This window comes from Columba livia, chromosome 3, assembly GCF_036013475.1.
Source record: "Columba livia isolate bColLiv1 breed racing homer chromosome 3, bColLiv1.pat.W.v2, whole genome shotgun sequence".
In the NCBI taxonomy this organism is placed as follows: Eukaryota; Metazoa; Chordata; class Aves; order Columbiformes; family Columbidae; genus Columba; species Columba livia.
Window position 1 is genome coordinate 41,862,165 of NC_088604.1, and position 22,583 is coordinate 41,884,747.

The window sequence follows — 22,583 nt, forward strand, 5'->3', positions numbered from 1 at the left end:
CTGGGAGACCAGCAAATTGTTCCAGCCCAGAAACTGCTTTGGTAGCATCAAAGCAGCTCTACTACTGGGCCCACAAAAGTCTTTTCTGAAATTGGAAAAGCAATTCTCGCTGCCCCCATTTCCTGTACACAACAGTCATACTTTAGCAATCAGGACTTTTCTATTTCTTTTCTGCTTTACAAAGCCACATGACATCTTTTGGATTAATTAAGCGTGGACCATAATGTATCTGGGAATGAATGATGATCCATCTTTTTTTTCTTCTTTTTTCTTTTTTTTTTTAATTATTATTTTTCTTTTTTCCTTGTACTAAACAGTTTGGGGCTCGGGGGGGGCTTTGATTCTTTAGTTTTTTAGCAGAAGTGCCTTTTCCCTTTTGACAACTGTCTGAAATATGTTCCTTTAAGAACGTCCTGCATGGTATGTATTTGCAGTTTGTAAACACGATATGTCAAAGAATGATTTGATTCGGTGGTGAGGCAGCCAGCTATTTGCATGTCATGAGGTCTAAGGGAAACAAACTGACCCTCAGCCTTCCTCTGTCCAGCCAAATTCTGATGGGACCCTCAAATAGCTCTGGCAAAGTGTTCTGTTTCTTTTGGACTTGATGAATGCTTGTTTCTGCAAAGACGCATAATTGTTTCTTCCTTTATTTTGCTGCAAAAGTTACCAGGAGAAGCAGCTTAAAACCAAATGTGAGTATTGAGGCTCTTTTCCTTAATTCCTTTATCTGATAATGTTTAAATGTGGTAGTATACGAGGTACCTAATTTAGCATTTTGAGCAAGTAAGCAGGGATTTCTTTCTTCACACATAAAACTGCTAATTAAATTAGATCCAGAATTCTACACATCTAGCAATTTGTTTTTAATTTTGTGTATGAGAAGAAATGCCACACTTTATTTGGATGCAATTGTTTTCATTTTATTAATTGGCTCACTCATTAATTTACAGGAAGATTGTTTGGGGTTTCCTTTGTAATGAGATGAGAATTAATTTTGTTTACTTCAAAGAAGAAGCCAACAAAAAAAAAGTGTATCCTGTTTGCTATGACATTTGAATCACTGTTTTTATCTCTTAGCAACCTTTCATAGCTATTTGCTATTGCAAGAAAACTTTCTAAATAGTGTATTTTCTGATAAGGTAAGTCACTTGTTTCTAGCATAACTAATTTTAACACCTAATGTGGATTGTTCTTGCCTTTTTTTTTTGAAGTCAAACCAGTTTCCAAACTGGTGTTTATAGCACTATTTTGACTTGTTATTAAAAATCAAGTATCATCCCCAAATTACCTCTCCATAAGACACTTCATTTTATCTTTTAGCTATCACATATTTAAGATCATAATTTTGGTTTAGAATTTGAAGGGAAAGTAATGGAAAGGATATACTACTGTTTACTGAAATGGTGCTGGAAATGTTTGCCTATTTTGCAGAATTAAAAAAAGTATGGGTAATGATGGAAATATTTCTTAAGTTAAAGTCTATATATATTAATTGTACTGCTACCTGATTTCATAATGAGAGTCTTTTTGATAATGAGGTTGCAATTCAATTTGGACAAAAGTATCAAATATAGTTTCTATTTCAATAACATGAATGTTTGAAAATTTTTTTTAATTATCCCTGTTTTCAAATGGTCTGCTTTTATATCTGGACCTGGGCACAAAATCTCTCACATTTAGAAAACCAGTTTCAGATGCCTTTTTTTGTTTGTGGTTAATATTTTCACCTGTATTTTTCTTCCATTTGTGTAGTGAGTTGACATTTGTAGAGTATTTCAGCAGAACAGGCTGTAACGGATTTCACATATTAACATTTCAACAGATTGCTGATGCTCTTGCCATGTCATTTTATCGCAGTTTCAGAAAAGTCAGTTTGATTTGAAGTTGTGTAATTGGTAGCAACCTAAGATGGCATACTAACCTTCCTGTAAGATCAGAGCAAAATGGAGTCAAAAGCTGCTTGAAAGAGATTCTGATTAGTTGTGATCTATGGTATCTCCAGGTTATTTGCAGGATGTCATATTTTACGAAGTGTTTGGTTTTGGTTGACTTGGTAAGACATATGTTCCATGGGCTTTATACCAATACGCTCGGATTGCTTTGTGTTCTTCTTTTTCTGTGTTTATTTCTCAAAAACAAAAACAAAACCAAAAGTTTAAAACTTTCGGTATTACCTAACCATGGCAGACAGAAAGAAATGTGAAAATTTTAACCAGTATGCTTTCAAATGACAAGTCCCAAATCAGAGGGTGAAATTCTGACCCTGTTTGAATGAGCAGCCCTCTTGATGATAAAACAAGCTCTAGAGCAGGGGTGTCAAACTCATTTTCACCAGGGGCTGCATCAGCCCTGCAGTTGCCTTGAAAGGGCTGAATGTAATTTTAGGACTGTATAAATGTAGGAGTAGTTGCATTTATACAGACCTGAAATTCCATTTGGCCTTTTCAAGGCAACCACGAGGTTGATACAACCCCCGGTGAAAATGAGTTTGACACCCCTGCCCTAGATGTTCTTCAGGCTTTTAGATCACCTGGGTAATAAAACTGACCTGAGTTTTTCTGCACGCTTCCCTGCCAGCTAAGAGTAAGGTGATGTCTTATGACTAATACTAGGGTGCTTGTAAAATCAATAATTTCCAGTTTTACTGTTTGATTGAAGTCTGTAGAGCCCCAAGTTTGGAAGAATGTGTTGCAAAATGCTGCTGATGTTCTGCTTAGGCTCCTGCAGCCAATTTCATTCTTCTGGGATCAGAGCACACAGCTCTAGTGAGAAAGGAGGTTGTGAACTCCTTGATTCATACATTTGTATTTTCCCGTAAGATAGAAGTGGAATGAAATAAGGATGGTTTTGTAGAAACATGCAAACATTACTCCAAAAACACTGAGCTGATGTATTAAAAATACATTAATAAAATTCTATAGCAGAGATACAGTGAGGGACAAGACTGATACAAAGGCTGACTAATCTCCCTTGATTGCCTCTAAAATGATGGTTAAGTTTCTGCTGGAGAGGAATTTATCTCTCTCTTTTAACTATAAAAGTTGCCTTGTTTGTTAGCCTCAGTAGGCCTAGCTCAGATTTTGTGAATATCGCCATTCTTCTCTGATTCTGTACAGTATACACCAGCTACCATCCCTTCTTGTTCCCCTTTCTTAGATTAAGAGTGGTCTTTGATTCTACTTCATTCATGCCAGTAGGTTACTTTTCTTCTCAGATGTGGTTGCCTTTGAGTTTGAATTTTTCTAAATCCGTATATGAGCACTGGTAAATTCTCGCACCTCTCAGCATGTTATGGATATGATCAGGTTGCCCTGGTTCCTCGCTGGCCTTCAGAAAAATACTCATAACATGTCTTTGTGCTGAGACAACAGAACTGATAGAAATAATAACCTAGTGAAGGAGCATGGTGTAGCTGTCGACAGAGCACACACACCAGAATTCGGTCTAGAGTGACCTCCATCACGTTGTTCCGTGCCTCAGCTCCCTATCTGTAAACCGAGTTGGTTACATTGGGAAGAAAAAAAATGAGCTCAAAACCACGTTATCGAAAACTGTCTGGAAACAACCCCTCATAATTAGGAACTCTCTCAACCACTGTGGCCCTAAGAGATTTGACACAAAACTGGAAAAATTCCACCCAGAACATTTTGCTTAAAAATATTAATCATAACCTCAGAGGCATTAAGGACAATTGCCAATTGGAACGTTTTATTGCTTCAGCTAATTTTGGAAGTGCTTCTTACCTCTGGCACTGGAAGTTGATAACCTTCGTATGGTGCTTTTAACCATCCCGGGCCAGTGCTGTGGACACAGCCTGATGAGAAGACCCATCTAATGGTAAAGGCATTGTGACTGGCTTCTTCCCACTCCTCCAGGTTTGCTCTCTGACCTTGAGCAAGTCAATTACTTTGCTTCGATGACTGTTAACCTTTTCTGTAGACAATCATCTCACAACTGGGTTTTACTTTATTACTGTTGTTAGAAAAGCATTCTGAAACCTTTGAAAGGAAGGCTGTAAAATACTTCAGAATAGAAGGTTATAGTTCTATTTATCAAAACCCAGAACAGTATTAGGCTGTAAATCTATTTATCAGGAGCCCAGCCTTCCTCAAGTGAGCTCTTCAAGTTTTGGATTCAGCTACATCGTGAGTCATTTATGTATTATAACATGCAAAATTGTGGCATAATTAGAGTTCTGTGAGTCTGGGATTTGCATGGGGGAAAAAAAGGAAAAACATTAGAGGAAAAACTGTTTCATGCTGATCTTCTAATTGTCAATCTTTGTTTAGTTTGGTGACTGAAAACCGAAGACTGCAGAGAAACATTTCAAATTAAAAACTAAAAATATTTTTTTAACATAGTAGCAGAACTCTTAATTTGTTTAATCATTTGCTTAGACTTTTTACTGAAAATATTTACCAAATTTAACATAAATTAGCAGAAAGGACTTAAATTGTATTTGTTCCTTAATATAGTTTCTGCTGCTGCTTACCACTTTCCTCCTGCTCAGTCTGACTTTATCCCCCACAGCTGGTCAGAGTTAAGGCCTCTGAGCATCATCCTGTACTGAAACCAGTCGATTCAATTCTTCATTTGCAATATTGGTTGCTACGTGTCAGGCTTCACCTTGTCACTTCAATAGACTTTACAGGTTTCAGTGGACTCCTTGTTCCACAATACCCTTGAGTTAAATGGCATGTTCTTAAAATGTTCAAAATCTTAGAAAGGAATTTTTTTATTCTTTCCAAATTTCTTCCAGAACTTCAAGATTTTACTGATGGTTTTTAATTGTCTGAGAAAAGTGTTTACTGTCTTGAATGTTCAGATAAACATTAGCCTTAAATTTCTTTCAGTCAGAATAGGGCAATCCTACACTGGAACCAACTTTTAGATAGCCTATATTTATAATAATAGAAGAAATCCACTCTGAAAGTCAAAGTACCAAAACCAAAAAAAAGGACCTTTTCACATGCCAGGACATTACAAAAATCCCAGCAGAGCAGTAACTGAGGGGTCAGCAACCTCACATCATAATAAAGACAGAATACCATGGCCTGCTCATTGCAGGGTCTAATTTTAAATCGTAGCCACTTTTAGGAAGATGGACTCCACTGAAATAGAAAGAAATATGTTTAATGTCTGGCACAGAGATTTTAAGGCTTAAGGGGAATGTTAGGATACCCGGTCACATAATTGTTCAGCAGACCTTATCTCCTAAGTAGGCAGAACAGGTAAAATAAGAGGCAGAAAGATTTCAAGTGTATGTCGAAGGTCACTGGCAGGACATGAACAGAACCCAGGGCTGAGTCTCTAAAGACTGGTCAGTGTTGCTGCTCACTGGATATGAAGACTGAAGTTAAAACACAGTTGATGCCATGATATACTCTGTCTTGTTTGACAAGACATTATCTATAAAACTTCTCAAGACGTCTTCAGTAAACGTGTTTTTTTTTCTTATTAATGGATGGTGCACAAAGCCATGAATTTAAAGAAAAGGAAAAAAAAAAAAAACACCACACCCAACATTTTTCTTCAAAAGTCCTGTTTTCAGTTCTCTTCTAGAACTGAGTTTTTACGTTGTGAGTCATATGTCCTTTTGCTGTGTTGGAATTAAATGTGCTGGTTTACTATCAATGGTTAATATAGGACATGTCATAAAAGAATGTGTATATCTGAATATTTTCTCTTTTTTCCCCCCAGCCCAAAGATCAGCAGCCTGGCATTGATGTACCCATGTAGTTTAACTAATAAGGTTTTCCAGCTTCATAGCATGTTTAAAACAAATACAGGGCAGAGAATAAAAGGAAAAAATCACTCTGCCATAATTCTGCATCTTTGGTGAAACACACACGCAAATGAATTGTACAAGTTTATTACTGCAACCTTTGTGCAGATGTTGAGACTTCTTAAGTGAATTATGCTTAGTCTTCCTCAGTAGATATGAGGACACCAGCCCTAATATGCAGAGTTAAAAACCTGTTCCAGAAAATATTAAATCATCGATTGGACATCCATGAATTGAGTGAAATTATTCAGCTGCATTAATTAGCATACACATGCAAATGTTGCTGGGGTCCTCTTCTAAGAGAAGACAAAGGTGGCATTTGTGTAACACTTAGAGGGAAGCAGAAGGATGCTCAATAAGTCTGTTTAAGAATACCCACAGTGTATTTTCATGTTGGTCGTTTGTTGTGTGCTCCCCTGGAAACCTTTCTTGCCCTCTGTCTGAATTATAATATATAACCAGTTCATTACTGTAAAAGTAGTAGAATACAAAGAGTATCGCATCTTTCCGGTTTTCTCCATCAGATTAGACCTTTCATGGTCTATTCACCTAGCAGATGCAAAGTATGTGTATGAATTTTAATAATGCTGTGTGGATCCCTGTATTTCAAAGACATTGCAATTGCAGGGGATTGTTACTGCTAGTTCTTGTAATGATGCCTACTGTGTTAATTGTCAGTAAAAATCCAGACTGTGTAGATAGCCCTTGCTTTGAGATCAGCCTGTTATTGGCTCTACTCAGTGTTTCTGCCCCATTCCTTCTCTATTTGAACCTGGCCCTTGGGACTGCCCATCTTGAAGCCTGCTTTCCCTTGGAAGGGTCCATGGAGGCACATCATGGAGTTCCTCTCTGAGGAGAGGAGACTGCCCCAGCAAAGGTCACCTAAACAGCTCACGTATAATGTGAGGAGAGTGTCCTATATGCTGTTTGCAGTTGCCAACATTTCTTAGACTGTGCACCGCAGTGGCCTCGCAAACTATGATTCCTGTGGGCATAATAAGCAGTCCAGGGCTTGTCTGCAGAACCACATCATCTCCATTTTCAGTGTAAAGTCTGATAAGAAGATGACAGCCAAGACTGGTGGAGCTCAGCAAGCAGCAAAACTGGCCGTTCATCGTGCATAAAAATCTGAATCCCTGGGAACAATAACTGAGGTAGGGATCTCGCATACCAATACTCCTTGCAGTAGCCTTTGCTTTTCCTAAGCTGTAATGCCACCTAGCTCACAACAATCTTTCAACAGAGCTGAGATCAGGCATCATTAGATTTGGTTCATTTTGATAAGGTGTCATCTTTTTATTACAAAAGTGCCGCAGCTCGGTTTATTTTTTCCTCGGAAAACTAGGTCAGGCTGGCACAGTGCGATTGGGAGAGGAAAGGAAAAGGCTGTGCCACTGCAGCAGATGCTTTGTTGCCACTTGGGGGTTTTAGGTTTGGGTTTGGGGGGAAGGAGGTCTTTTTTTTTTTTTTTAATAGGGTAATGAAAATCCTTTACGCTTTTAGCTTGCTGACAACATTAGTGCTGCTGCTCATCTTTTTATTATTGCTCATTTTATTTCTTAAAGCAGTTCTAAAGTGGGTCACAGGCTTTTAAAGAAGCCAGCTAGAAAAAGTTGTACTGTGTAATCCGTTGTAGTTATTTATTTTGAAGGATTTTATTTCGTGTGATGTTCCCATTCTTATGTGACACAGTGCTCTTCATCCACCTTTCTGTCTCTGAAATAAAATGTAAGGGTGGAGGAAATCCAGTCTCTGTAGTTGATGCATCTGCAAAGACAATAAATGACCTATTTTTCTATTAAGTTCTTAAAAATTGCAGTCAGCATCGACACTGCTTATTGAAGCTCTGTTACCTACCTCTTGTTGGCGGCGAGGCTGTTTCATTTCACGGCATGTGAGCGCTTCGTTCCCTGCTATATCACAGGTGTCATTTCCAATTGCTGCTGTTTCCCCCAGGAAAGCTTCCAGTCCCAAAGGCAGGCTTGTGTCGCTCCTGGTAGATGTGCTCCTGCCTGGTGGTGTTGGTGTATTTCTAAGATGCTGCTGTTTCCTTGGTGGCCTTCTGCCCAGCTGTGCAGGCATTTTGACTTCAGTGCATCGTATAGAGGGGAATCAGGAGGCAGGTGTTAGATGTGCAGATGCTCTTGTAGCAGAGATTGCTCAGAAGTGCTGCTCTGATTTGCACACTGTGGATGAACTTACAGATAAAAGTCTCAGATTGGGACTTCAGCAAATGCCTTCATTTGTAACTTTCAATTTCTTTTTATTTGAGCACTTTTTGAAGGATTTTCCATGATTAGGGGGTTGTAGGTGAAGGTGGAGGCAGGAAAGAGGACGGGAAAAAAACAGGCAGAAAGGGTAGTGGCAAAGACTTTGTATTCATTGCCAGAGATCAGCTGGGACCTCAGTGATCAGTTCTCATCTTGACCAGTTCAGCCCCAAATATTTGATGTTTCTTTTTCTCTTTCGAAGAGATTTAGTACTTGCTGGGCTGTAGGTTGATAGGAGGAAGATATTAATATTTCCATGCAAGTACCATACGTTATTCTATACATTCCCAGCATTTTAATTGAAGAAACTGTAACCCAGGATAAATGTCCTGTTGCTACCAAATTTTTTCTTTCAAAATGAGATCACCGTAACTCAGATTCACATCTTTTTCCTAGAATGAAATGTAGTTAGCTAAAAGATTGCTTCTTCAAATGAAATTTTTACTTTACATCAGCTTTATATCGAAAATGAAATTGAAGTTTTTACTAGAAATTTTTCAGTTTAGAATTTATTATGCATTTTAGATCAATATTTTTCACTCAAATTCCAGTTTTTTGAATCCTGCTTTTCTAAAGCAAAACGACATTCTCCATGAAGTGTTTTTGTGTTAACAAATATTTTCTACTAAAGTACCTCAAGATTTTAAAAATAAAAATGTTCGAATATTTTGAATCAAGCTTAGTGCAAAACTCCTTTTTCTTTCAGAAATACTCTGATGCAATAACTTTTAATTTATTTTAGTTTTGTAAGTTTGTAAATGCTTAAGTTTCAGAGCATGAATTTAATCCTCTAAAAGGGATTAGGAAGCTTTCCTCATGAGGAAAGTTCATAGTTGTTGCCTAGCCATCTCTTGTAGGGTTTCTTGCATCTTTCTTAGGATGGTTTTGCCTGCTGAACCGAAAAAATATAGATATATATGGGCAGTTACGGACCTTTTCCTTCCCACAGTCTTGAAGTCATTGCAAAATAATTTTTAGATCTGCTTTCTCTGCTGAGTCCTGGTAAGGAGTATATTTAGTGTAGATGTCAGTGCCCAAAATTCTCCTTTTTTCCTCTGTACAGGGCAGTGGTTGAGTGGCAGAGCCCTGCTTATGTTTCCTTCTAAGCTAAGTCATCAAAGTAGCCAAGATTACTGAAGGCATCCAGACTTTTACATCTCTTCTGCAGCCTGGTCTGCAACAATTAACACCAGCTTAAAATTTAAAATGATCCGTGAGGAAAAGGAGTTTTGACTTGCACCAGCCTGCAACAACAAAAATAACAAAATCTTCTTTACTGTGGTAAATCAGATAACTCCAGTAACTCCTTTTCATGAACAAGGGACCAGATTTTGGACAGTACTCACATCTAAGTATCTGAATGGTTGACAATGGACATGTTGGTCATGTTTCGCACTCAGTGACCACACAGAAAATAATGTGGGTCTCTCAGTTTCACACAGGGCTGGGTCTTGAGAATATTGAAAGTTATTTTTTCCCTGTGGAAATGCTGAATTTACTGAAACTGTTTTTTTTTTCTTCAACTGAAACTAGGATCACTAGTTTCCTTTGCTCTTTCATCTGTAACCAAATTTGTGCAGTTCCACTGGATGTATTTTAATTGAGAAGGATTTCAAAACTATGTTTACCAAATTGGAAATATCAGGAAACATTGAAATTAATTATAATGAAGAACCTAATTGCTTATATGCTTTTTAAAATTCCACTTTTTTACTATCTTTGAAAATATCTCTCAAAATCTGTGCTCCAGGGATATAGGCAGCAAAGCTGCTTCAAGCCTGTAAACATTACAGCTGAAAGCAATAGCATTTCACATGTGTTTAGACTACACATGTCTAGCTTAGATGTGGAATCACAGTAAGTCGCCTACAGAAGACCTGTTTTCTTGTTATAGGAGTGATCCCACTCCTGCTCAAATTCTGAGGTTTTGTGGACTCTTCCACCCTCTGTCTTTCATCACTCTGCAGTGATAAACTTTCTGTGGTCCATCACAGAATGGTCGAGGTAGCATGTGACCCATGGAGGTCACCTAGTCTAACCCTCTGCTTAAGCAGGGTCACCTGAAGCATGGCTGTGTCCACTTGGGGTTTGAATATCTCCAAGGATGAAGACTCCACAGCCTCTCTCTGGGAACTTGTGCCAGTGTTCAAACACTCTCAGAGCAAGAGGTTTTTTTCTTCTGTTTAAATGGAATGCCTTCTATTTTAGTGTGTGCCTGTTACATTTTCTCCTGTCAGTGGGCAGCACTGAAAAGAGCCTGGCTCCCTTTTCTTCATTCCTTCCCTTTAGGTATTTGTATACATTGATGAGAACCTCTCTGAATCTTCCTTGCTCCAGGCTGAACAGTCCCAGCTCCTTCAGCCTTTCCTCATAGGAGACATGCTCCAGTCCCTTATCACCTCTGTGGCCTTTTGCTGGACTCTTTCTAGTAGCTCCATATCTCTCTTTTGCTGGGAATCTCAGAACTGGATCCAGCACTCCAGGTATGTCTCACCAGTGCTGAGTAGAAAGATCACTTCCCTTGACCTGCTGGCAATGGTCTTCCTAATGCCCTGTGTGGATGATGTTGGCCTTCTCACCCACAAGGGCATATTGGTGGTTCATGTCAACCTGGTGTCCGCCAGTCCACCAGGACCCCCAGGTTCTTGTCTGAAAAGCTGCTTTCCATCTGGTTGGCCCCCAGCATGTGCTGATACCTGCAGTTATTCCTCCCCAGGGGCACGACTTTGCATCTCCCCTTGTTGAAATTCATGAGATCCCTGCCACCTTACTTCTGCTGGCAAGGTCTCTTCAGATGGCAGCACACCCATCTGATGTATCGGTTGCTCCTCCCCGTTTTGCATTGTCTGCCAATCTGCAGTAGGTGCTCTCTGTCCCATTGTCCATGTCATTAATGAAGATGTTGAACTGCATTGCTCCTGGTATCAACCCCTGGGGTACCCCACTAATGTCATTACTTTGAATTGTCTCCTTTAACATTGTACCTAGGATTCACTAATGATTTCTCATCCACATTTCAGGCTCGTGTCTGCTTGGCTTTTGGAACTTGGGCAGCTGAAGCTAATCAATTTAAAACTGTCTAAAAGTCTTACAAGTACATAACTCACCAGCTAATTTGGGTGTACTTGATCACATGGCCGCTTTGTGCCTGATGCAATCCTCAAACCTGTTTTATGGTTGAATATAGAAAGTATGACTGAGAATACTCCCAGGATTTTATAGGAAAAGGTACACTAATGCACAGCTACAATATTTCATGGCTTCATTTTATTCTATAAATTTCACTGTAGTCAGAAAGAAATGAGCTCCATAATGAAGACAGGAGAAAATTCTAGCTCTACCAGACTATGTGAAAACCTGTAAAAAAAGTCAGCAAGAACATTTTCAGAAAAATAAAATACATTATCTAAGCCTTTGCATTTACCATACCTTTTTCATGTACTGCTGCTGGTGAAGGTATTGGCAGCACCCAGGGATGTGAGGAGATGATAAGGATTTGTGTTTCTGGGTAATAGCATCGGAGAGACTTGAATTGCTTCCGAGCACTGCACAGACAGTTTGTCTCTAGACATGGAGCTGCATTACTGACCAGCAATACTGCTGATCAGCCAGGTTTGGTGTGTTTGGAATAACAGGGTCAGTTATCCTGGACTGGAATCTCTGAGCACCAATGTGTTACTTGTATTAAATCATGAATTGCACTCTGTAACTCTCCTGTGTTGATTAAGTTAAAAAAAAAAAAAAAAAAAGAGTCTAGGTTTAGTTCTGTAGCCAGCTAGCAACTTTTCTGCCTTCCTCTTCAAAAAAATCCCCTGCATTCAGGTACTACATTTGACATGCTTATTTCCAACCTCTAATTTCTCTGAACATTTAGTTTACTGTGATGGTAGTTCTTGAGCTTTGCTAGCAAGGCTCAGAATAGAGGAAGAGTATCCACTAGGAGAGATGCATACAGAGCCATTAATTTGAATTTTGCCAACTAAATCACTCAAGGCTGACCTCAGTAGCAAGTATAAGTTGTATTGGACAAGCTGGATGCTGCTGGTGAAAGTTCTGTGACTGAATTAAAGGAAAAGCATAACTTGCCATAGAGGCAATGGTTCTAGGCTATTCCAACCCACGCTGTAGCTAGCTAAGAGAGTTTGAGGGACAGAGGCTGGTCAGGTCTCTTCTGCAACAGCATTTCTGTTTGTCTGCCCCACTGTAATCACTTAGTCGAGGTACTTTCACTGCTCTTATTTGTCCTAGTTTGAAGTTTAGGTAAGTAACAAAGGAAGAATTTGAATGACTACACCAGTGTCTTAGTTTGCATGGTGTAAGCAAAGCAGACAGCAATACCAATTAAGGCAAAACAGAATTCCTGGGATGCTCGATCCCCTAGTTAAGCCAGAGCTCTTGCCCTTTTTGCTCATGTTCGTGCAGTGTGTAAATGCCTTACAATGCAGTGTGGTGCAGTTACCAGGTCAACCTCTAAATGAGCTGCTTTGCCCAGACAGTCCATCAAAACCATGTCACTCATGGGCCTTGAAGCAGTCATATTGTCACAGCACCGTCCTTAGCAAGAGGACGTCCTCAGCTCCACACCCTCTCAGCTGCTCCCAGGACCTGATTTTCCATTACTGTGCTGCACCATTGTCAAGGTTTTGATTGTGGTATGTCAATAAAACCATCGCAGATGTATTGTTAGTCCCTTCTCCCCCCTCTTTCCCTTTCAGCCCCTCCCTCTCCCCGCTTCCCACTAAGGCCAGGCAGGGAAAGAAGGACAGAAAGAAGAGAGTTGGAAAAATGAAAAATGTTTTACTAATGCTATCAATAAAAATAGAGAAAATAATACAAAACATACAAAACCAATCTTGAAAGTCCCAGCAACTGCAGAGCTGGCACCCAAAGTCCTGGACTGGACTCTACAGCCAACTGGACCTGGATTCAGTCTCTCACTAGGCCTCAATTCACAGGAACAATTAGCAAGGTCCTCTCCTAATGTCGGCCATAAGGAAAAGGGACAAGATCCTTCTGATCTCCCACTTTTATATGAAGTATTCACATGAATGGGATGTTATACTCTGCTGATCAGTTTCTTGCTCACCTGTTTCTTGTTGCCCCTCTCATGAGATGTCCATCCATGCTTATCAATAAGTTTGCATTCCATTGCTATGTTTACCAAAACATGTATCTGGTTCTCCAGGAAAATGCAGCTAATATGAAGGCTTTAGCTGACAGGCAAATTCACTAAAAGAGGAACTTGTTTTTTAACAAAACCAGGGCAGCCATGAAGATAAAACAGATTGTTCAAAGTTAACCCTTGTGTTTCTGCTTTCCTGTAGGTGCTTGTTTTGACTTGATCTGCAACATATACCATTGGTTCCTATTGCTTCTCTAGCCATTTTCAGAAGAGCAAAAATTCAAGCAAAACTTAAATTTATCACCGGGAAAACTGCAGTTACACTAAGGGAGGGAAGAGACGAAGCGAGGATATTGCCACTGTTTTGAAAATACAGCGTATGTATGTATGTCTTGTGAGTTCATTTTCTGAGGATTCAAGTCTTTTAGTAGATCTGGTCACTATAACAAAGTAACAGATTTCAGAGCTGGGGCGGGGAGAGCAGGTATCAGGTATCCAGAGAAATCAAGAAACTCTGATTTCTGGAATGAGGCAAAATTTCCTTGTAGAACCTTGTCAGAAACTTCTATTTATAAAATAATGATACTGTTAGAAATTTTTCCTTATAATGATATTGTTAAATTTACAATGCAGTTGTAACCTTGAGTCAGCAGTGTATTTTGCTAATACATGTGACTTATTTTTCTGCAGCTCTCACAAAAAAATAAAAAGCGGGAGGAGGGAAATGTAATCAGAAAATTAATGTAAAACCATGTTCCAAGGTTAAAAAAAAAAAACTTAACTGAATATAAAATTATCTGGGACAGGTTGCACAGGTGTCCCCCTCATAATAGACCAGATTTTTTTTCTTATCCTTCAGTGTTGTTGTGACGATTTATTTTGCTATCATTTTTCTGTCTTCATGCCTTTCTATTAGACAGCCTTGTTCTTTCATTGTATATTCTTAAGGAAAAAGATGATGCAGTTCAATAGCAAGCTTATTTAGATCGGGAAATAGTCCATTAGAATTGCCATAAAGCGTAAGGTTTGGGTTTTTTACACATATGTATATACTTACATGCCTATATATATTCATTCCCATCTAAGTAGGATAATGTTTCTGAGCTTTTTTATATTTATATAAACTAAGGGAGATCAACATATGTTTATAGAAAACATCAAGACAAATTTTTAAGAGACATACTAACATTGTGGCTGTGCCTTTTAGCTCCAGTGGGAAAACAAGCATTCCTTTACTGACGGTTCCACATTTATCACAACTTCACAACCATTTTCTTATGGCTTTCTTCACTGGAAATCTTCTAGTGCTCTGCATCTTATAGGAAACCATTTGACTCTACAGAAAGTCCCTCTCTTAGTTTGCTGTAGCTGAATTCTATCTCAGTTTGCTGAAACCCTGGGCAGACCAGCCAGCTCTGCTCTTTTATTTTCATCTGCTTTATAATTCATACCATGAGAATGCTGCATTCTTGAATGTGACCCCAGGGACTTCAGTTGCAATATCCTCACATCTTTGGCAATGTCTCTCTGCTCCCCTTTGGAATATTCTAATACTACAAATGGTATCACGTATCTGTGCCTACTAGATATATAAAAATCAACAGTATTTAGTTTTGTTCCAATTTAGATAACAAAATCCCCTTTTCCCAAGGAATGAAGAAATCACAGTCTTTCCCTGTGCCTAGGACACGAGTTAGCAGCTGGAATGCTGGTGTCAGCCTTTCATTCCATGAGAGTGAATAGCATCAGACCTCCAGAGATTTCTTAACTGACCTTCAAAACTCAAAGTCTAGCTTCCAGCAAACTTAAAGTAAACATATTTCTCTAGAGATTAGGATCAAAGCACAAGAAAAACATTCTATTTAACTACATGGTGCTCCTACCATGACTTATTTATTGGAGCAAGGGTAAGTGATGCTGACGGAAACGAGATTCACGTTTTTTGTTGCATTGTCTAATGGTAAAAGTAGTTCACAAAGGTTACCCAGACCTTTGCCAAGAGATTTGTAGAAATCATCATTCCTTTTCATACGAACACTGCTTCATTTCCAAGTATGGTCTTATATCATGGTCAAACCCTGAGGATTTTCTCTGAAGGAAATCCTTGGGCAACTTGAGCATTTTACTGGAGGAGCAGCTCAGGAATACCCCCAGGCTTTGACTCTGGTCTTGTAGGTACTCTTCTATGTTCTCAAGCAAGTACTGTCATATGTAAAACAGAAGTAATCGCACTTTGCTCCCATATCCATATGTGCTTTTAGGGGGATAATTCAGAACGTCTGAGGTATTACAACAGTGGGTCTTGTTTGTGCACATAACTTGAGCTTCCCAGAACAGATTGGCTTCCTGTGGAAAAACAAAAATAATAATAAAGAGAATGACTTTTTAAAGAATATTGTTGGGTATGCAGAGTTTTCCATAACTTAAAAAATCTATCACCATTCATTAGAATGGAAAACAGAGATGTATCTTCTGCAGATGTCTGAAGCTATTTGTTGGTGAGCTGTGTGCAGCAAAAAGCACTGTAAGTAACATAAGTTCTTTCATGCATGCCCTGTTAGGATTTTGCTCTTGCCACTGATGAAACTGTGAGGAAGCTGGGGTACTGATTCTGCAGGAAGGAGATCAGAAAAACAGCTCCCTCAGGTTTATCCTCAGAGGCAGTTCATAACTCTAATTCCCACAAAAAAAAAAAAAAAAAAGGAATGAAAATTCCTCTGAAACTCAGTTTCAACTCTACCCTATGACCTTGAATATGGAGCCCAGTTAACCACAAACATTCCTTGGTTGTCCCTCTAGCCACCAGTTTGTATTGCTTCCTCAATATTTCTATATATGAGCATGACTATGTAGTGATTGTGCTCTAAATGCACTGCTCTATGTCTGGTTTTTATATGTCATGTTGTGTAAATGTACATGCTAATGAATGTCATTTTCTCATATACCTGGGCTCATTCATTTCACATTCACACCTCTGTTTGATCTTAAGGAAATGGAAGTACAGTTGCAAGCACTCTTTTACTACTATTCCAAGGATATAACATAAAACACATCTGTAATATTTTTAAGCAAGCATGTTTCCCACTGATCTGAATTACAGATTATTTTATTTCCTTACTACACCCTTTCTTGGCTAGCACAAAGATTTAGGGCAGTCAAAAATATGGTAAATCGATTCAACTCAAAAGATTTTCAATTTACAGGAACAACAAGTTTTCCATAACTTGTGCCAAATGATCAAGTCATTACTTTTGGTCTGCAATAAGCATTATTGCTTCTCTCCCTGCCGTCTTTCCACTGTCTTACTCCTGTCCCTTCAGGAATAAATTAATAAATCTCATACATAGATGCCAGTGGATACCTGCAGTAATTGTTCTTTCTCATAGTTCAAACAATCATTTTGGATTACATTTCACAAAGTAGAAACCCAGAAAAACATGAAAGGCCTTTTTAAAACTGAACAATGGATATAATACAGGGAGTGAGTATATAAAAACAAGTATGAGAAGTAACTCTAAACAGACTAGATATAAGCTCTGTGGTGGTTAACTGCTCCCTGGAATCTTGTTCTTCATATGCTTCTCTTCCTCACTTGCAGGCTTTGCATCTGGTTAAAATAAACTAATTTGCACTGTTTTTCACAGTGCAAATATGTCAGCTGCCCGAAGTCACTGATCTGTAAATATTTTAGGAGACTTTCCCGAGTTGTTCTCAAGTCTCCTAAAATTTATGGTTGCTGGCGCTGGCTGCAGCTACACTCAACAAGTTTAATGAAGACTGCAATGCAACGAGTCCAGCAGATGTTTCTGGGTTTGCTTCACTGGGAACTTTCTGGATTCTTCTTCCTTCATTCCCAGGAATGAACACCCAATTTTAGCAAAGTTCTGACGATCCAACCAGCAAAAAGAAGACTGAAATATGTCTTCATCTCCATAATCCTTAAAATGTTCAGTATTGCAGATCTATAAGCAGGATGCTTGTCTAAGCTTCTTTTGCCTGGAAAAAAAAAAAAAAAGGATGGGAAATTCGTACAATTGGCTCTCAATAGATTTGTGGTATTTCCTGCACTTGTCTGGCACAGAAATATAATCTATCTCCGAGTATTTTGGCACTGCCAACATGGAACCTGGCAATAAAGAAATAAGTAAGAAAAGACAGTCTTTTCCAATAACAACAAGGGAAACTTTCTTTGAGTTATGATTTTGTTTATTTCTTTTTATATTTTGCTCTTTTGCTATCCTGAGGTATTTGTGTCACCAAATGTCAGGAGCACAGCTAGGATTATGCAAAAAAACACTGTATAGCTTGGAGTCCCTTGTCTTCCTTCTGCTCAGTCAGGTAGAGATGCGGTTATTTTGAAAAGGAAGGAACAAGCAAAAAGGCAGAAATGGCAAGTGAAAGCCAGGAACACACTACAAAAGTGCTTGCCACTTCCCTTTGTACTTTTAACTCCGCAGTTGGTTTAATTTTTGAAGTATGGCTTCTATCTCCTTTCCCTGACTTCTGGATAAACCACACCTCACGATCCCGTACAAAATGTTCCTAGTGCCAGTAGTTGTACATAAAGAATATGAATGCGGCTTAATTTTTAGGTATCTGACCTATCAGTGTAAGTACCATTAGATTATGCTGAAGCAATCTTCTTGCTTCCCTTCCTATAGGTAACAGAATACACTGTATATGTTGTTAAAGACTAACATTTCATTTTAGAGCAGCCCAGCATTAGAAATCCAGGGCACCACAAATGACCAAGAAACACCTGTCCTAACTTTCACAGGTGAAGAAGCATTACTTACTATTTGAGGAAGCAAATGGTCATCCACTGAATTACATGTTTATCCATTTTTCCAGATCACAAAGGAGAACCCCACCAGAATGACCAGCAGTCACACAGACTGTCATTACTGCCTGCAGTCTCTTCGTGGAAAGAAGTATACATTAAGAGAAGAAAACGCTTATTGCGTTAGATGTTATGACAGCCTGTTTGCCAACCCCTGTGAAGAGTGCAAGCAACCTATTGGGTGTGATTCCAAGGTAAAGATTTAGCTTTCACTTCTCGTTCTTTGGCAGATTCTATATCCAGCCCTCTGCATTTTTCTGTGCTGGTGAAGAGACCCAAGCATAGCCATTGTGTATCAACACACAGCATAGAGGAACAGTGCTATTTGCTTGGAATAGGAAAGCTTTGAGGCCAAAGATCAGGAGATCTGCACAAACAGCAAGGCTGTGGTGTATGTGTGGACCACAAGTAGACTCCATCCTTCACCTCCAGTCAATCACTGGCTGCAAAGACTGCACAGTGACTAAGGGATGGTAGAGTCCTGGTGTAAATCAGTGGATCAGGTTGAACTAAACTTTGGAATTTCTGAGAGATGTCCATTGAAAAAAATATTTTGAGTACTGGATGATTTACTTTTACTCTAGGTATTAACAGGCAGATGCCAAGCTGAAAAGAAACCATGTTTATACTTGGCTTTCCTTTCACCTCTCCCTTTCTTCCTCTGTGGACTTTGATAGGGTTTCCAGTGCCCCATACTACAATTTAAAGCCTGTACACTTGACTTTGAATTTTAAGTTCAGATGAAACCAATCAAAATGCCTTTGTTTTGCCAAGTTCAGTATGTAGTGCTCACCTTCTCCTCATGCTTGCTTTGCCTAAATTCTTTTGAAATAAAAGGTCAGAAAGTTATTAAAACAAGCTTCTCAGGAGATCTCCCTAGCCAAAGCACTTAATGGTTTTCAAGGCACATTGTCTGACCACAGCTCAGTCCTGAAAAGGAAACATTCAAGGAAAATGCCGATTTAGATGAAGACACTTCTCAAACTCTGATCAGCATTTCCAACAGCAAACTTGTACATGTAGAACCAGTTTGGGTCACCTGGAGAACACATGCTCTGAACTCACTAATTTCACTTTTAAAATTGAAAATCAGGTAAATGGCAGGACTACTGATGTCAAAGATCATTAACAAAAAGTCACGTCTTTGGACTGAGTGAAAGGAAAAACTGGGAGAAAAAAGCAGGAGTGAGAAGAAAGGAGTGCAACAGGCCAGAGACAGCTAGAAAAGAGGCCTACAGAGATCTACAGCTGGTTGTCCTACCTGACAAGGTGGTAGAGCTTGGCTCTCTTCCTCTCCTTGTTACACAGTCTTTGCCTGTGTAAGCAGGCGATTGCCTGCTTTCTACAAGGTTCAGAGCATTAACTAAAGCAAATCAAACCAGTAAGCACACAGCTCCTCTCAAAATGAAGCATGGTATTGATTTAATTTCTAACACTTTAAAGAGTGGGGATTTGACAAAGGAGAAGAAATGAGTTTGGATTTGTGCCCTTCTGTGCTTCTTACTTATAAAGGTGAGCTCGAAGGGTCTGCTTTATTTTTAAGGGGACTGGGGATGCGGGGATTGGAGGTGCATTTTTCCCTTGTTTGTTTAACCTTGGACAACATCTGCTGTTTGCTCTGTTTTTTTGAATTCTTAGTTAAGGTCTCATACATATGCTGTTAGCTTTTTCATCCCCTAAACCTGCTGAGTCTTAAACAAACATTTTTCTGCCAAGATTCTAGGAAGAGTTATATTAGGTGTAAACAAAAGCAATGATTTTTTAATAATCTTCCTAAGAATCATTCTGTTCTCAATGAGATTTTAATTGCCTATTTTCTGCAATAATAATATGATCTTTCTTTAGTGTTGTGTAGTGTCAGCTGGAAGAAAAAGTAGTAATGTTAAAAAATACATGAAGTTCATTTTGAAGTCCATAGAGAAAGCCCTTCTTGTCAGGTGGCCTGCGCACATTAAAAATGTTGATCACTTGTTTCCCCTTGAAGGCCAACTGTAAAATATAAAATGATTCTTCCAATAAAAACATATCTCTGATGTTACATAAAGAAGGACAATTATCTGTTCCAAAGCAGCTCCAAAAGGCCTCTGCAAGAGATCTATAAAATATATCAATACAGTGATACTGAGTACTTATATCACCCCTGAGCACACCTCCCGCCAGATGCACATGTCATCTCTTCAAGTCGCCATTGCGATGCTCTCCAGTTTTCACTTTCTGGGAGGAGCTAAGGCATAAAAACACTGTAAAGAAATATCTTCATTAACATATACTTTCTCCAAGGATCTGGCCTACAAAGGCCGCCACTGGCATGAGAGGTGCTTCAAGTGTGCCAAATGCAGTCGCTCGCTGGTGGAGAAACCTTTTGCTGCCAAAGATGAGCTCTTACTGTGTACTGAATGCTACTCTGATGAGTATTCATCTAAGTGTTTCCACTGCCAGAAGACCATCATGCCTGGTAAGACAAAAGGGACCCTTTGGTCAAAAATAGAACTGTATTTTTAATTGTAACCTCAAATAATCAAGCTACAAGGTCCTTGACTTTCAGAACAGCTTTCAGGTGAATACGACTTCTTTGTGTGCAGTACACTCCCAGCATTGAAGAGTGGGCAGGCAGATACCTCTGGTCTAGCACTGACAGAGTTTATGAATCCTTACAAAGAATATTAGAGTTTGAGATAGAATAAAATGTGTCCCTCTCGAGTCCTTGATTCTGATGCAGTTCTTAGGAAGCATATCCCACTGTGAGTGTGGGTAGACAAACAGAGCTATCCTTAGCAGGAGTGCCAGATTAGACAAGACATCTGCATTTTTGTCTGCCACACTGACCAGACCTTGAGCTCACATTCTTTATACCGTTTCTTTCACTCAGAAATATTTTTAGTTTAAATTGTCAAAACATGACATTCTGTGCTGAAATCACTATCAGCAAGTTTACTGGAAACAGCAGAACTACATTTGTGTTTACAATAAGTTTACTTCCTGCCGTTAGCAACCTTGAAAATCCTGCACTTTCCACTAAACTGCTTCTCAGCTTTTGATCGTGTCTGTTCAGGACATCCTCTAGGCCAGGGGTATCAAACTCATTTTCATATTTTTACAGTCCTAAAATTACATTTGGCTTTTTGAAGGCAACTGCAAGGCTGATGTGGCCCCTGGTGAAAATTAGTTTGACACCCCTGCTCTAGACCTGTCATTGCTACCACACCAGTAAAGCTCATACAGGAGAGAGATTTCCTAAAGGCTACCTCTTCAGACACATCTAAGAGAAGCAACAGCACCATATGTGGCAAATTGAAGTAGCTTGCTTAGGAAAGTGGGTCACTAGCTTTTGGAGTGGTGAATTACCCGCAACACTTGAATCTTTTTACAGATCATGTGTGTAACTCCAAAAACAAGCTGCAAAATATCTGCCATGGCCTCATGGATTACTGGGTTTGGAACCTTTGGCCAAGGACATCAATAAATTTGGCAGTAATATAGGAGTTTTATTTTTCAGTGGATCTTAATGCCAAACAATAAGGTCTGGGCTGTGCAGAATTATTGTCTTAGTATAAATACAAGTTTACCGATTTGTGGTTCAACCTGTAGCTTTCTTGCAACTATGTGCTTTTACAGTTTCTTTTCTTTTCATTGCAGGTAAAATCTGTATTAGAGGTAATAAATGTTGTAGGAATATGGTTGTGTTCAGTTTAAGGATGGTATACTGTTCAAATTTGATGTAGTTTAAAAAATGTCGCCTAATAGGCACGCCTTAGTGAATGTGATGAGAATAGCACCAGAATGTAGTTTGGGTTCTTTTCCTCTGGTGTATATACACCTTGTGGATTTTGCCCTAGAGTCTAGAAGACTAAAACCTTCCAGCAAGTGCCAATGGTGGGAGTAACAGTGCAAACAGAGAACTGAAGTGGCACGATCATGCCAACCAGCTTCTAATAATTAACTTTGTCATCAGCTTGCTAGCTCTGTGTCAAAAAGACCCAGTAGGCAAAGACAGTGAAGTCAGCATTCTGATCACTGGGAGGAAGCTGCAAATCTTTTATGTTGAAGTACAACCAGAAGTTTCTTTCTCTGCTATGTCCACAGTCCAGGAAACAGGTACTGTGGGATTAATATATCGGCAATTCTCTTATTTGTGTGGAAAGGATGATAAAGCACCTGGCACCTTTCTTCACAGTCTGATGCTGCCAGCAGGAGAGAAGGTTATGGTGAAGAGTCACTGGAAAAATAATTCTCATATATATATATGCATATCTTGGACTTACAGATCTACATTAAGGTGTACAGGACACAGAATTAAGAGCTCTGAAACTCCTGTGACAGACTTTTAACAGAGTGACTTTCTTTTGCATTTGCATCTGTCCTTATGCTGGATCAAAAGCATCTAGTCAAACATGATGAAAACAACTGTCAATCTAGGATGGAAACTGTGAGCTATAAGAAGAGGCAGAGTAGCATGCTTTATCACAGAAAAGGTACTTTTTAAAAAATTGCCATCTTAAGACTAATAAGATAAATACTGTATTTATAAATAAAGGGGCCTTAGTTTAAGGAAGACAAAAGACA

At 39.0% G+C, this 22,583-nt stretch overlaps 1 protein-coding gene across 9 annotated transcripts in view; it reads left to right on the forward strand.

Moving 5' to 3' along the window:
* Window positions 1-22,583, forward strand: part of FHL5 (four and a half LIM domains 5) — a 30,975-nt gene that overhangs the window by 2,709 nt on the left and 5,683 nt on the right. The window contains exons 1-4 of one of the 9 annotated variants that reach the window (XM_065056552.1): window positions 7-420; window positions 13,383-13,574; window positions 18,032-18,214; window positions 20,301-20,475. In XM_065056552.1, the coding sequence (XP_064912624.1) occupies window positions 13,560-13,574; window positions 18,032-18,214; window positions 20,301-20,475 (373 nt within the window). In that variant the 5' untranslated portion in view covers window positions 7-420; window positions 13,383-13,559. The other 8 variants (XM_065056549.1, XM_021285560.2, XM_005500956.3 and 5 more) reach the window with 8 other exon arrangements.